Below are 13930 nucleotides of genomic sequence, written 5' to 3'. Positions count from 1 at the left end.
CCCAAAATCAGTAGGATTCCATCAAATGCATTCTGTAACAGCAGTAGTGACAATTACATTAAAACACGGCACCGTTCACTTAGTATCTCATCATCAGTTAGGTAGGAAACTATTATCTCTACTTTACAGATGAGTAAACTGAGGCAGAGATAAATCATAAACCTAGAGCAAATCACAAAGCGAGGGCAGGGGCATAGTGGGAATATGGAACAAAACCTAGAATTCACAAAACAAAACCCTCAGCCAGGAACCCATCAGATGCCTACATTCACGTTTTCAAGATATCAGAGGTTTATTGAACAGCAGTAAACTGTGGACAAACTAATACATTTTAGAGCCAAAGTTATGAAATCTAGCATTATAATTTGGACTGACTTAAATTACAATTGAATAGAAATCCATTGCTCAAAAGTAAAAATTACTTGTTTTCCCCTGGTAAAAGCTTAGAAATTATTTTTCAGGCATAATTTGTCAAACAAACTACAGTGAGCTATATGCAGTTACTGCATCCATCCACTGCTCATTTTCTTAATGAAACACACATCATAACTAAAGTCAACACTAACAAACTGTCTACACAACAGTCACCCACAATACAAAATAGCAATAACAATGATTTTAAAAAAAACACTAGCTTGATAATATTTCATAACTTTTCATTCTATAACTTTTGGCTGCTAAAATAAATATTACAAAATAGTATTTAAAAATCTTTTAATGTGTTTTCAGACAAATCTTAAAAAATAATCTCCATGTTATTTTGAAAACAGTATCACAAGCCATTCTTTAAAAAGTTATACCTTTCATTGCAGTTATACAATAGTATATATTGCTGCTAAAAATGTAAGGAATCTCACAAAGCCTATGTCGAGAAATTGCAATGCATGTTAAACTGAGGTTCCAATTCAGCTCCCGTTGAAGTCAATAGGAGTTTTCAAATTATCAGTTGGAGCTGGACTAGCCCTAAATGTGTATTTGCACTTGGTTTTCCCAATTGCTTTTTAATGTTCTCCAAGAGTCATTTATTGGGCCAAAGTAAAAGATCTTCTCACATCACAGATCATCATTAAAAAGTCAACATTCACCAACTGTTCTAGCACACTGGTATCTTAGAGTGAGTAAGTAAGTAAAATACTTAAACACATCCTTAATTGTAAGCACATGAGTAGTCCTGTTTACTTCAATAGAATTATCCACGTGCTTTGATGGATTGGGGTGTTATTTCCTAATCTAAGTAAGAGACAAAATATAGGTACTAAGCACTATTGTTTCTTTATATACTTCTTTGAGATCACTTACTTGTAACAGCTACATGGCGGTTTGCTTTCCCTTCATCAATGACATCCATAACTTCTTCAGGACTAGAGACAAACCTCTCTGTACACCCCTAGAAACATGTACATTCAGTATTTAGAAGTATAGAAAATGTGTCTTTGCATCTTTTCATAGTAATGTAAAATGTTCATCTTTCTCAGGCAAAAATAAATATCCAATATGAACATTTAAAAGAGATATGGCCAAAATCTGCCCTCATATTGACTTCAGTAGGTTTTATGGTGGGTAACTTGAGAAGATTCTACTCTCAGATTGCATTAAAGGATCAATCAAATCAAACACTCCAAATAAGAGGATTCTATACAATCAGAAAATGCTGAAGTATCAAATAACTTCCAGTAAAACCTCTAAGTTCTTTTAGATTCCGGTGCCATAATTACTTTTTCATTCCCAGCTCAACAGCAGGGGGGAGATTGCTCTCCTTCTCTCCTGTAATATGGTAATGTTTATGGAATGATTTGGCCTTCTTTGCTCTCCCATCTGAGGATAAGAGGTAAGAGAAAATAGAATACTTCCCCTTTTCATCAGAAATGTCCAATTTCATTTTCTATGGAATTTAAGTAGAGGAGCAAGAAGCTGATAAACAACAATCTACATTGTTGTTTGTAAAACAACAACATTTTGCATTGTGTTTGTTGGAAGATTATAGATCAACCACACATAGCATCCATACCAGTGAATTTTGAAGAAAAAAAAAATTATGCTCTTCAATTCTCTATCATGTTCCGTATTAAATATTAATAAAAATGTTTCACTTTAAAAGCGTGTATAACAAAATGTAATCATTTAAAAACACTTGGGAAGTGAAGCAAAGAGAAATGATTCAATCTGATCAATGTTTCACAAAACTGTTTAAATGCAAGGACTATTACAGCTACAATTCAGAACGGATTAAGCAACCAGCACCTACAAACAAACAATACAAAACCCACCAAATTCACTAGTTCAACACGTGTTGGCATGCACATGCACACCCCCCTTATTTTCCTCACAATTGCCTACATGCTCAGGGTTTTTATTATGTAAATTTTATTTCCTCCACACACACACACACACACACAAAGTATCAGAGGGGTAGCCATGTTAGTCTATATCCACAAAAACAATGAGGAGTCTGGTGGCACCTTAAAGACTAACAGATTTATTAAGGTGCCACCAGACTCCGAGTTGTTGTCCATCCGTCCCCCCGCCCCCCCCCCCCACACACACACACAAAGTGCATGTTAAGGAAGGTCCAAATGGAAATCCCCACATAAAAGTAGAAGCTGGTTTAAGGACCCATGGGGTGGGGAGAAGGGGAAAATGAACTAAATCACACATATGAAAGTCTTCCTTATACCTTTACATATGGAACTCTGTTTTTATCTTCATGTACTGCAAGGTTCGTCTTTGACACTGGAAGAAAGATTACATGTATTAGGAGCATTTCACTTACAAATTCTGTCAATTGTAGGAATGACAAAAGAATAATTTGAACACAGTATAACTCATTATAAAACTCAAATTCAGAATGAGGATTTTTTTTCCTGTTCCTTACTTTAAAAAAGTTACCCTTAATTTCCGGGGACGGCTTTTTATCTAAAATGATTTTCATGGGTGAGAGCTTTCATTGCATGCTCCAATCAGTATAAACACGTATTGAAGAAACATGAAACCAACTTGGATTTCCTGAACAAAGCAAATATTTCCAAGGCTTAATAGAGTTCCAGCCAACTTCACTGCTCGTGTGTTAATATTACAGTTTACCCCCCTCCCACATCTCCAGACTAACTGAATAGGTGCAGGCTGGAACAACAGTTGAAACAATCTATTATTTTTGTAATGTTCCCAAGTTCTTCTAACCAACAGAAACATAGTAAAAACACTGATTAAAGCTTGGTCTATTCTCATACTCTGGGCTAAAATTTAATTATGTAAATCTAACCTAACTTCTGACAAATACTGTATAAAGTCTGCATTTCAATTGCAAACTGGCTGTAAGTCATGAGGCTTACATGTACAGTATGCATGAAAATGTTAGTTTGCAGGACTCAGAAGTAGTCTGGTTGGCAAGAAAGTACAAAATCTCAGAAGTCTATAGCTTATAAGCAAGCTATGTATATCGACACTGGACACAAATGCACCTCTGGCACTTGGATTTTGTACACCACTGAAACATCCTCGTTTACACAGAAAAGCTGTGGCACACAGTGTCTCAACAATTCAAATGCCTCTTCTATTATCATAAAGTAAGAGACAGATAATCAGATAACCTAAGCCAGTTTAAATAAAATTTAGAAATTCAGTCTTTCAACTGTAAATTTAATTCAAGCTTTTCAATACGACAGCATTGAATCAATTATAAATAGGAAAGAAACACATTCCTCAAACTCCCCACAACCCAGCCAGTGGGGAACAAAACAGCATGCTGTTACTTACCATCAAGTAAGTCCCTTATTTTGTCCAAGTAAATTTCAAAGTAAGAAACCTAGTGCAAAACAAGTGTTTGTTTTAGATTTATAGCACTGACTCAAAAGTGTTGTTCTTTACCTACACTGCCGTATCTATGAAAATAAGAGGAGGCAAATGACTCCACTAAAAAGGTGTACAGTACTACTCAGTGAAGGGTAATTTCACACTGGTCCATCAACAAAATAAGGTGAATAAATCTACCTTTGTTCTTTTCTTTCACGAAGTCCCTTGAGATATGCAGAATTGAAAATGCAAATTGAGATCACAGAAAATTAATAAGCTCAAATGTTACCTTAGCATATGTAGCGAGATACCACTTTGACATTTGCGAAAGCTATACTGATGTACATTACAAGACGACACTTTTAGCAGGTTTAGTACAACATCTGTATTAATCTAGTTAATCCAAGTTAAGCCCATCCTTAAAGTTAAGCACCTGCATAAGCGCTTTCTGAATCAGGACCAAAAGGAGGAGGAATGAGCTGAAGAGAAACGATGCTTTGTTTAAAAAAAAAAAAAAATTTGGAGAGACAATGAACAAAAACCTCAAAATAAAGGGCTAACTCAGCATTGGCACAAACAAGCAAAACCCCATTTAACTTAATGGAGTTGTGGCTTCTAGTATCCGGATTAAGTTTTGTCCAGTGAGTATTTGTATAGTTAGGCTCCATTTTATCTGAATAATTTTATTCTATGGAAAAAATAAGCTACACTCATAACTCTGTTGCCAATTTGTTTTAGAATGGCTCCACACAACTCCTGGAACTAGCGGCATGTCCCCCCTCCGGCTCCTAAACATAGGAGCAGCCAGGGGTCCCCACATGCTCTCCTCGCCCCAAGCGCCAGCTCTGCAGCTCCCATTGGCCAGGAACCATGGCCAATGGGAGCTGCAGGGGCAGTGCCTGCGGACGGGGTGGTGCGCAGAGCCGCCTGGCCGCATCTCCGCGTAGGAGGCAGAGGGGGGACATGCCACTGGTTCCAGGAGCCGCTTGGAGCCACAGCATGCACGGAGTGGGGCAAGCCCCTGACCCCGCTCCCCGGCTGCAACGGGGCAAGTCCCCGACCCCACTCCCTGGCAGGAGCTCGAGGGCCGGATTAAAAGGTCTGACAGGCTGAACGCAGCCTGCAGTTTGCCCACCCCTGCTCTATAGTCTCTCAGTAAAGTGCCATGCATACCAAACTGCTAATAACTAACTACAAGGGCTGATCTGAAACTCCATGTATTTGAGTTAGGGAAGGAATATAGAAAAACAGTGCATTATACTATTATAGAGATCTGAAAGAAATACAAACAGAAAAAAATCCCAGCAAGGATATTTCCCATAGCCTAACTACGGCAGACACAACTACATCAGATTCCTGTACAAAAACCTCTTTTATATTAATGGGTCTTTGAATCACCTAAGGAAAAATGAAAAACTCTGCAGTGAAATGTTACATTTTGTAACAAAATGGAGTTTTACCATCCAGTTCATTGTCTTCCATCTGACCCATTACATAACATGTCATTTTGCATTTACCTTTATGTGAAACTCCAGGTTTTCATCCATGGAATAGATGTGATCAAAGATGTCATGTGCAATTCTTGGAATTATTCCCATTAGCTGATGGTCGTGCAGCTTCCCCTAAAGACACAACGGCAAACTGTAACTTGGAAAGGGTTGTTTGTGTGTGCCAAAATAGAAAAGAAAAAAAATCTTCTGAAGCTGCATTTATCAGACTCTTCACTAGTGCAGGCAGCCAAAAGAGAGATCTGGGAAGGAGGGTATATTGGTTACACTGTGGCTTGTCAGGCCAAGTTGCCAAGATGCAGTCTTGCAAACAGGACCATTCTCTGTATTAGTGGGCACAGCCAGCTTCCTATGCCCTATCAAGCAGTTCCAAATATTAAGTAAAAACAGTTTCCCTAACTGCAGGACATACAGATGAATCAACCTTAAGTGAATTATGATGAGAGTTTGAAACAAAATCTTTCTATGAACAGAACAGAAAGATCTCACACCTTGTGCAGTCATTTACGTTCACACATAGTTAAAGAAAGGGCTTGATGATACAATATAAGGGATTTTTCCAGTGATTATGGATTATTATTGAAAAACATATGGACTCAAAGATATGGCCTGCAAAAACAAACCCCATACAAAAGTGTTAACATCACGAATAAAAATGGTCAACGTCAGAGAAGATTTCACGATCATACCCTTACTTTTAAAAATTGGGTAGATATCCATGTTGCCATGAATCATGAGAAATCATTTTAAAAATATAGTCAGTAGTCATTTCTATGAGTAAAACCCATTTCAACTGTAAAAGCAACACACACAAAAATCAGAGCAAGTGAGGAAGAAAAAACTATGAATTTACAGACTAGTTATACAGCTTTTTATATAATGTACAGATTTCTGTGATCTTACTGGTTTGTCATATACAACTGTCCTACCAATCAGTCAGCTATTATTACTGTTTTCAGATACAGTCCCTGAAGACACAACTTGCTGCATTTAAATACACTGGAGCGCGTGGAGTGACAGTCATCTTATAAACATTAAGCCAGTATGACAGAAATTAAACATGAAAACTGGTACGTTCTATATATATAGCTGTCTAGCTCAAGGGTTTTGTTCAAAGTATCCACTAGTTTTCTGCCCTTGAATTACAGATCCTAGTGAAAAACCGAATCATTTATACTGCTAAATGCCCCTTTCTAGAAAAGCAGAGCTCAGCTACATTTAGACTATGAATATTCAATTAATGTTAAAACAAACATGTATGTGTTTTGGTATTTATACAAAAGTCAACGTTAACCACTATATAGTTTCGCTTGGAAGAATTAGATTTTTATTGGTAAATGTTAGTAAACATGATTTCACCATACAAATACAAATCGCTGTAAAAGTATTTCCATTGACAATAATTAAAATTTACAGATAGGCAAAGTAAGAAAAATGCCTGACAACTTGGTGTTTGATTTAATTATATTTACTCTGTATATATTGACAATTTGTGATTTAATGGTCAAAGTTTAAACTTTTTGACTCTCAATGTCTGTCATTAAATAATTGTCTGATCTCATAATTCCCCACAACTTGGAACATTTAAATAAAAAAAAAATTAAAAAAATAAAGAATACTTAAACCCCATAATTTCACACAACTGAACACTTTAATCAATGGAAGTAGAAATGCTCAAAATAAACACTGACATCATCTGATGGGAAAAAAAATCAAATTCTGCCAAGCCTATATGTATGGCAACCCATTCAGCTCCTCAAGGAATGAGAAGCTTGCATTGTTCAGTACAGTGGTTCGCAGCAGTCAGTAAGAAGGAAAATAGAGGTGATATATTAAATTAAATATAAATTGTTTCTGAATCCCTGATTATTTTGGGGGGGAGGGGGAGGGAGCGGAGATGATCCCATGCTTTACCTTGCCACCAAAGGGCTCATGCCTCATTGCCTATATCTGTGCCATTAAGACACGCTATTACTGAACTGGCACTGCAGTATAACTTTAATGCCATTAATTCCTGCCCTTTGGATCAGTCTGCAATCAGCTTTGCAAGCACATCTGCCCAATAGTACTGCTTGGAGTGTGCTTTCTCTAATGTGAAGAGAATATCTTACACACACTCCATCTCACCCCAAATAAATGACAATGTAAAAACATAAAATAAAAAGTTCTCCTTTCCCTAATGAGCTCTCATGCTCCACCCTCTCCTCACATACATAGCCCAGTCCCAGAAAACAAAGCGTCTATGTGAAAAAGGATAAATGAAGTGTGCATGCAAATTGAACACCCAGTATACACTTTGTAATCCTCTTCTAGGGCCAGACCCTGTTTCCATTGAGGTCAGTAGGTACTTTCTTCAATGGAAGCAAGATCATGCTCGCAAAGACATTTTTCCTCCTGCCACACAGAAATACTTTTTTCAAGAGGCTCAGCATAGTGGGACTTATTAACATTTGCACATTGTGACGCACTGAAAGAGGAGGAAATTGTATTCTATTTCACGATAAATCGAGTTTCACTAAAAGCAGATTTCAGAGTAACAGCCGTGTTAGTCTGTATTCGCAAAAAGAAAAGGAGTACTTGTGGCAGCTTAGAGACTAACCAATAATGCTCAAATAAATTGGTTAGTCTCTAAGGTGCCACAAGTACTCCTTTTCTTTTTACTAAAAGCAGAGTTCACTGAAGCAGGTTCTACTGTATTAGAATTAAAAAAAAAAAAAATTCATGCCAACATTGGAAGGCAGAAGAAACCAAGGTGATCTAGTAACACAGAAGTTAAAGCTACAAAACTCTCAGTGTCCCAGCTGTAACCTCAAGAATGGGTTAGAGGAAAGTTCTACTGCTGCCATCCTGACAGCACGGTCAGTGAACACACCAGAACAGCAACACTTTGCTCATTAAAACCCTTTGTTTCAATAAGGGAACATTATTTCCCACATTTTAACATGGGAGACAAGCACCCACGAGCAAAGTGTAACACTGAGACAGTGCTCTTATTTCAGGCCGTTGATACAATAACTAGGACCTATGGCAGACTTGCTTCTGAAGAGTCTAGAGTGAGCTCAAAGTCCATGTGAATCAACTGAACGTAAGCTCATGTGAGATTAGTGGAGAAAAGAAAAAGGTACCTCCCTACAAATGCAGATTGATACGAGTCTTATCTAGTTCAGTGTGGCTCTCTCACAAATGCAAGACATGGTTTACCATAGCTCCATTGTACTACTTTGTCCTGTTAAATGTAACACTGAAATGTGACATGCATGCAACGAAGTGGGTATTCACCCACGAAAGCTTATGCTCCAATACGTCTGTTAGTCTCTAAGGTGCCACAGGACTCTTTGCCGCTTTTACTGAAATGTGAGATACTTCACATATATTGCAGAAAATCCACCATAAAAGCTTCACCTTGAGGATTTAATATTTCTTCAATTTTAGATCAGCTTATGCTTTCCCCCTTTAAAGTATTGTATTGGCATTACAAGAGGATGTTGGGTTAAAAAGAGGGATTAAAGCTGAAAACAAGACATGATTCCTCTTTAAATGTGACAGGTGGCTTTATTAATTTTTTTTTAAAAATTAAAAAAGGAAGAAAATACCCCTTTTTCCACAGCAGGCAGTTTTCCTTATCAGAGTCTGTAATTCTGAATATAAATTGACTTGAAGAGATCTTTCCTCACAGTACGTGAAAGCACCAGCTCAAGCCCTGCTGACATTTTGATTTAATTACATTCTGAGCTGGTGGATTATTCAGTCAGTCATCCCACCATCTGTGTGGATTGAGCTGATGTTTCCTCTCCCCTCCCACTCCAGCCCTCAATTTCCAAAAGGAAGCAAGGGCAGGCTTAATTAGACATGAGCCATCAGTTATTAAATCCCTCTGTAAAGGAGCAATTGTGCCAAACAAACAGCAATTCTACAAACACCTGAAAACAAAACAAAAATTAAAAAGCTGAAGAAAATATTACTGGCTTTCTCCCCTACACCCTTAGGTTAATTAGGTCACTTGTATTAATCATGCAGCAAATCTGCCTGATGCTGCTAAACAAGTTTGAGTAGGACTTCTTTCCTGGTTGGAGCTGCTTCTTTCACAACCTCACAGCCCTCTATTTACGGTTTGTAGCTTGAACTGAAAATATGGTGGAAAAACGTTATCCAGTTTCTTATATACTGACTTTGGGAGGCTCTTGCTGCGAGACAGATCTCAGCCCAACACGCAGACTGCATCACATGTAAGTAAACCCATCACACAATTAAATGTTTGTAGAGATTCAGAGGATTAGATCAAGAAATCAAAATATCATCTAACCGCCTCTGCTTGTAGGGTACCTTCCCCTTGTTAAGGGTAAGATGCCCTGAGACTGTAGACCACATTATACTTCTGTGCTGGAAACATGGATATTCACAGGGACTTCAGCCTTTGGCCTTGCATTCCTCTCTTCAAGAGCAATGATTCAAAAGCTCAGCTTTTTATGCTGCAGCATGCATGAGTAGAATTTCCATAAGAGGATTGCAAAGGAGAAAAACAAAAATTGAAGGATGAATTTTCACAATGCTGCATGCAAGATGAGTACACAAATCCTTATTATTGCTTTTGTTTTGTGATTAACAAATCCCATTCAAAACCTCTAAAAATACATACATCTAACCTGGTATGATACATCTGGAGAAGCTGCAGTTTGCACTTGTCATTCACTGTTCCTTATTTCAGCTACTTATCAATAAAATCCTTGAGAAAACTCCACACTGAAGAAATTTCTGCAAGCATTATAAACAAGACATATGCCACAGAAGTACAATTCATTTTTCTAGACATCCAGATTGTCTGAAACAACTGATTCCATTTAATTCCCAAATTCCTGCTCAATTACAATCAAATATTGTTAATTTACCTCCATAGTATGTGTTTTTCCTGAAGATGTCTGTCCATAAGCAAAAATTGTTCCATTGTAGCCTTCAAGAACATCTGCAGGAAAGAAGAAAATAATCAAAATCCACATTGTTGTCTTAAATACTACATTTTCAGAAAAGAGTGTTTAGCAAATCACTATTTACATTGATCAAAAGTCAATAATAAAATCAAGAGATTTGTGGAAAGAAATAGAAAAGGACATAGATGCACTGAGTCACTATGTTAATGAAAAACATGGGATTTCTTTACAAGATCTAATTTTGATAATTAGAAAGTCATCTGTACCCCCTAAATTTATCAAGTGCTGGAGAGAAAATGAAAAACGCAGATATAAATTTGACACCTACCATTTCCCATAGCCATGGCATTGGCAATATTTACAGCTTCATTAATTTTCCAGGGAGTAGTGCGGAGGGGGCACCCTGAGAGCTGGAGGATTTAGAGTTTATTTTATTCTGATTATATTTGCTGGTGAATATTTATCTGTTAAGGCAGGATAAACAATCCTTTATAATGTGTTGTTAGCACTATGTTTTTAATTTATAGAATGGATGCCTATACACGTTTTTATAAAATCTAAAAATAAATAAATAAATGAAGTAACCAGAAAGTTCTAAACAAGGAGTTATCACACAAAAGATAAGCACTCTAAAAAACAAAAAAACATACCACCAAGTATTAGTTTCTACAAATATAAATACAGGAATCTCCCAGGAGTGTTAGCAAGGTGAAAGCTCACTTACCCATGAGAGTAGGAAGCTTTTCTAGACAATGACCATCTACTTACGCAGCTTTTATTACAACACACTAAAATACACGCACCACTTAAATTTCTAATCCTTATGGCTGCCAGTAAACAAGCAAACCAAATCACTAAATATGAATCGAGTATAACCAATGCAGTGCTGTCTTCCTAGGTCACTGCAGAGGGACAGCTCCAGAGCCTCTGTGGCTGCTCAGAGTTTCCCTATACTGCCACAAAGTGAAAAATGAACATCTTCTCAGTTTCTATTGCTGTAGTTTCACTCAGCGGTTGCAGAGGTAGGCACTGGAGCCGGCGTAGCCCACACCTGCTCTGGATAGTACAAACCCAGCATGGACACTGGGTACTTACTCTGCTCGCTAGCCTGCTCCGAAGCTCACACAGAGGTGTCTTTACTTCAATAGGATTCAAGCTTGCCTGGGTTGGCTCACCTGTGCACAGCTTTTGCTGTGTAGCTATATCCTCAGTGTGGCACTGTGTCCCATTCTGACACACCTCTTGCCACTGAGGAGTGGTATTAAGTACCAGAGACATGCTACCTGCCACTGTAGCAGCCAGACGGGGAGGGCGAAGAGAGACAGAGAAAGAGCAAGAGCCCGTGTGTACACAAGAAATAAAAATGCTCTCCCCCACCCTTCTAGAATGTAGAAAAGGCTGAATGGAGACTTCAGATTGGTCAGCCAACTATGTTTTATTTTTTTAAACTAACCTTCAGCTCAGAGTCCCAAGCAGTTCAGGGACAATAACTTCATAGGAACCCCAATACTCTGTCCTTTCTCTGGTGCATACAGGATGAGGGAAAATGAATCCTCACATCGGCACTGCCCTTTGACAATGGGCCCTCCATCTTTCCTAGCAGTCTTTGGCCTTTAGGTTTAGTCCTCTCTGGCTATTAGGTATCTGATAAGATTTCCAACCTCTGTTTCTGTGCAGGTTGATGGGTATTAGGAGGGTATGTGCATGGAGGGGCCCAGAGAGAAGAGGAGAGAGATTAACAGGATACATTAGGAGGGAGATGGAGATGAAGAGGGGAAAGTGGGACAAGAGAGAGAAAATACAGGGAGACAGTTGAAAATGATAAATGAACAGGAAAGGTGAAAAAAAGAAAAAGGAGGTAGTAGAGACTGAAGACAACTCAAGTGAAGAGACACCATGATCTGATGTACAATAAGACTAAAAAAAGAAAAGGAGCAAAGTTATATTTTAAAAAAATTATTAAAAATAAAGTTGATTGGTACAATGCTATACTTCAATACTGCACACAACAGTGCATAATTGTTTGTTTATTTACAATGTAAGCAAGATCTTCAGGCAGGTGTGGGGGAAATATACACTGGTGTTCATAACACTTGTAAGCAGTGTCAGGATGAGCTCCACCCTGACATCTGGTGGTGAGGTGTAGCAAGTTGTGGAAAAGAACTTCAGGGGCCGATCTCATTTGCATAGGCACACCCACCCCGCCTAGAATGAGGCCATAGCTGCCCAAATGGTCACTTTGGCTGCTGTGGGATCCCCAGTGTCTCTGTTATTGGGGCAGGAAGAATAAATTGTTATTACCCTGATTATGGGAACTGTGCTTGGAACTGTACTTGGCCTTTTGTTATGATGGAGGGACTCGCCATCAACTAAGTAGCACTCGCTAGGCAAGGGTTATGGGTTCCAAAACTCTGTGAATGGAGAGGGGCTGGGAACAAGTATTAATACTTGGTGGCATGGGCCCCTTGGTGAGGGCCTTACATGCTGATTGCACTTCCTCCTCTCTCCACTGTGGAATATCAGAGCTAATTTTGATTTCATGAGAAGTCTAGTTACAGGCTGCTGAGCTCACTTTGGGCTAATAGTGCACCAGCACTGAGGCTCCCCTACTACAAGCTGACTTCACCAAAGAGCTGAACTGACTGAGAGCTGAAATCACTGAGCATTGCATTAAGTAGTGGGGGAGCCTGAAGATATATTGTGAAGCAGTTTGCGGGACGGCTGGAGTGCCTTGTGGACAGGCTGGTGGAGCAGTTCATAGGACGGCGGGAGCTGCTGGTGGGATGCGGAGCAGTTCGTGGGATAGCAGGAGCTGCATGTGGGCCGCGGAGCGGAGCTGAGCGAAGCAGTTTGTGGGGCAGCCGGCAGAGCAGAGCAGAGCGAAGGCTTATGGAGCTGTGGAGCGGTCAGCTTCAGATCATGTAAGGTGCCTCTCACCTCCACCCCCATCTCCACCCAGGTTGGGAGGTAAAGCTCTGTAGATAAACTTTTGAACTCTGGGGCTGCCCTGACCAGGGACAGGGACTTTTGGGTCATTGGACTTTTGGGACTTTGGGTGATTTGGGGTTGCTGGACTCAAGAACAAAAGGGAAAGGGCATGCCCCAATTTGCTTGGGGTGGATTTTTTGCTCATGGGTTGTGTTATGAATCCTGTTGGTGGTGTTTCCCCAACATAATGCCACATTGTTTCTCTCTGTTATTAAAAGGCTTTTTGCTACACTCAGACTAGGTGCTTGCGAGAGGGGAAGTATTGCCTCTTGGAGGTGCCCAGCGGGGGTGGTATATATTTGTCCTAGGTCACTGGGTGGGGGCTCGAGCCAGTTTGCATTGTGTTATTGGAATGGATCCCCTAGATATTGAACCCAGCCCTTGTTGCTGCCAACTCTGACGGGCAGAAGAGTTACACACTCATGGATTTTTAAGAACTCAGGCTAGTAGTACTGGGTAAATTTTTCAGGCCCTGAATTCAAATAATCAGATAATGATGCAGAGCACCAGAGTATCTGTGCATCAAGGTGATTAAAACACATTTGTACTCAGATCGTTTCTCCTCTTTCCATATATAAAAATATCACAGAAATAAAATGTAATTTCCCCCTTCCCTAGCGAGAGAAAGCCCATAATAAATTCACAAATGGAAAATGGGTATTAAAAGAAGTCTACTCTGGTATAAACAAACAAGTCCATGAATTCAGCACAGCCCATTAC

The 13930-nt window shown here is 39.1% G+C and overlaps 1 protein-coding gene across 1 annotated transcript in view; it reads right to left on the bottom strand.

Annotated features, from left to right (window-relative positions):
• Window positions 1-13930, bottom strand: part of KIF5C (kinesin family member 5C) — a 119594-nt gene that overhangs the window by 64341 nt on the left and 41323 nt on the right. Inside the window, exons 3-7 of the mRNA XM_073305437.1 lie at window positions 10184-10257; window positions 5307-5411; window positions 3754-3802; window positions 2675-2730; window positions 1300-1387 (exon numbers count right to left, since the gene is read on the bottom strand). Coding sequence (XP_073161538.1) covers window positions 1300-1387; window positions 2675-2730; window positions 3754-3802; window positions 5307-5411; window positions 10184-10257 — 372 coding nt within the window. The remainder of the gene's footprint in view (window positions 1-1299; window positions 1388-2674; window positions 2731-3753; window positions 3803-5306; window positions 5412-10183; window positions 10258-13930) is intronic.

The sequence above is a fragment of the Lepidochelys kempii genome, chromosome 11 (assembly GCF_965140285.1).
Source record: "Lepidochelys kempii isolate rLepKem1 chromosome 11, rLepKem1.hap1, whole genome shotgun sequence".
In the NCBI taxonomy this organism is placed as follows: domain Eukaryota; kingdom Metazoa; phylum Chordata; order Testudines; family Cheloniidae; genus Lepidochelys; species Lepidochelys kempii.
Note: the sequence above shows the minus strand (reverse complement) of the source record. Positions and strands in the feature narration are given on the sequence as shown.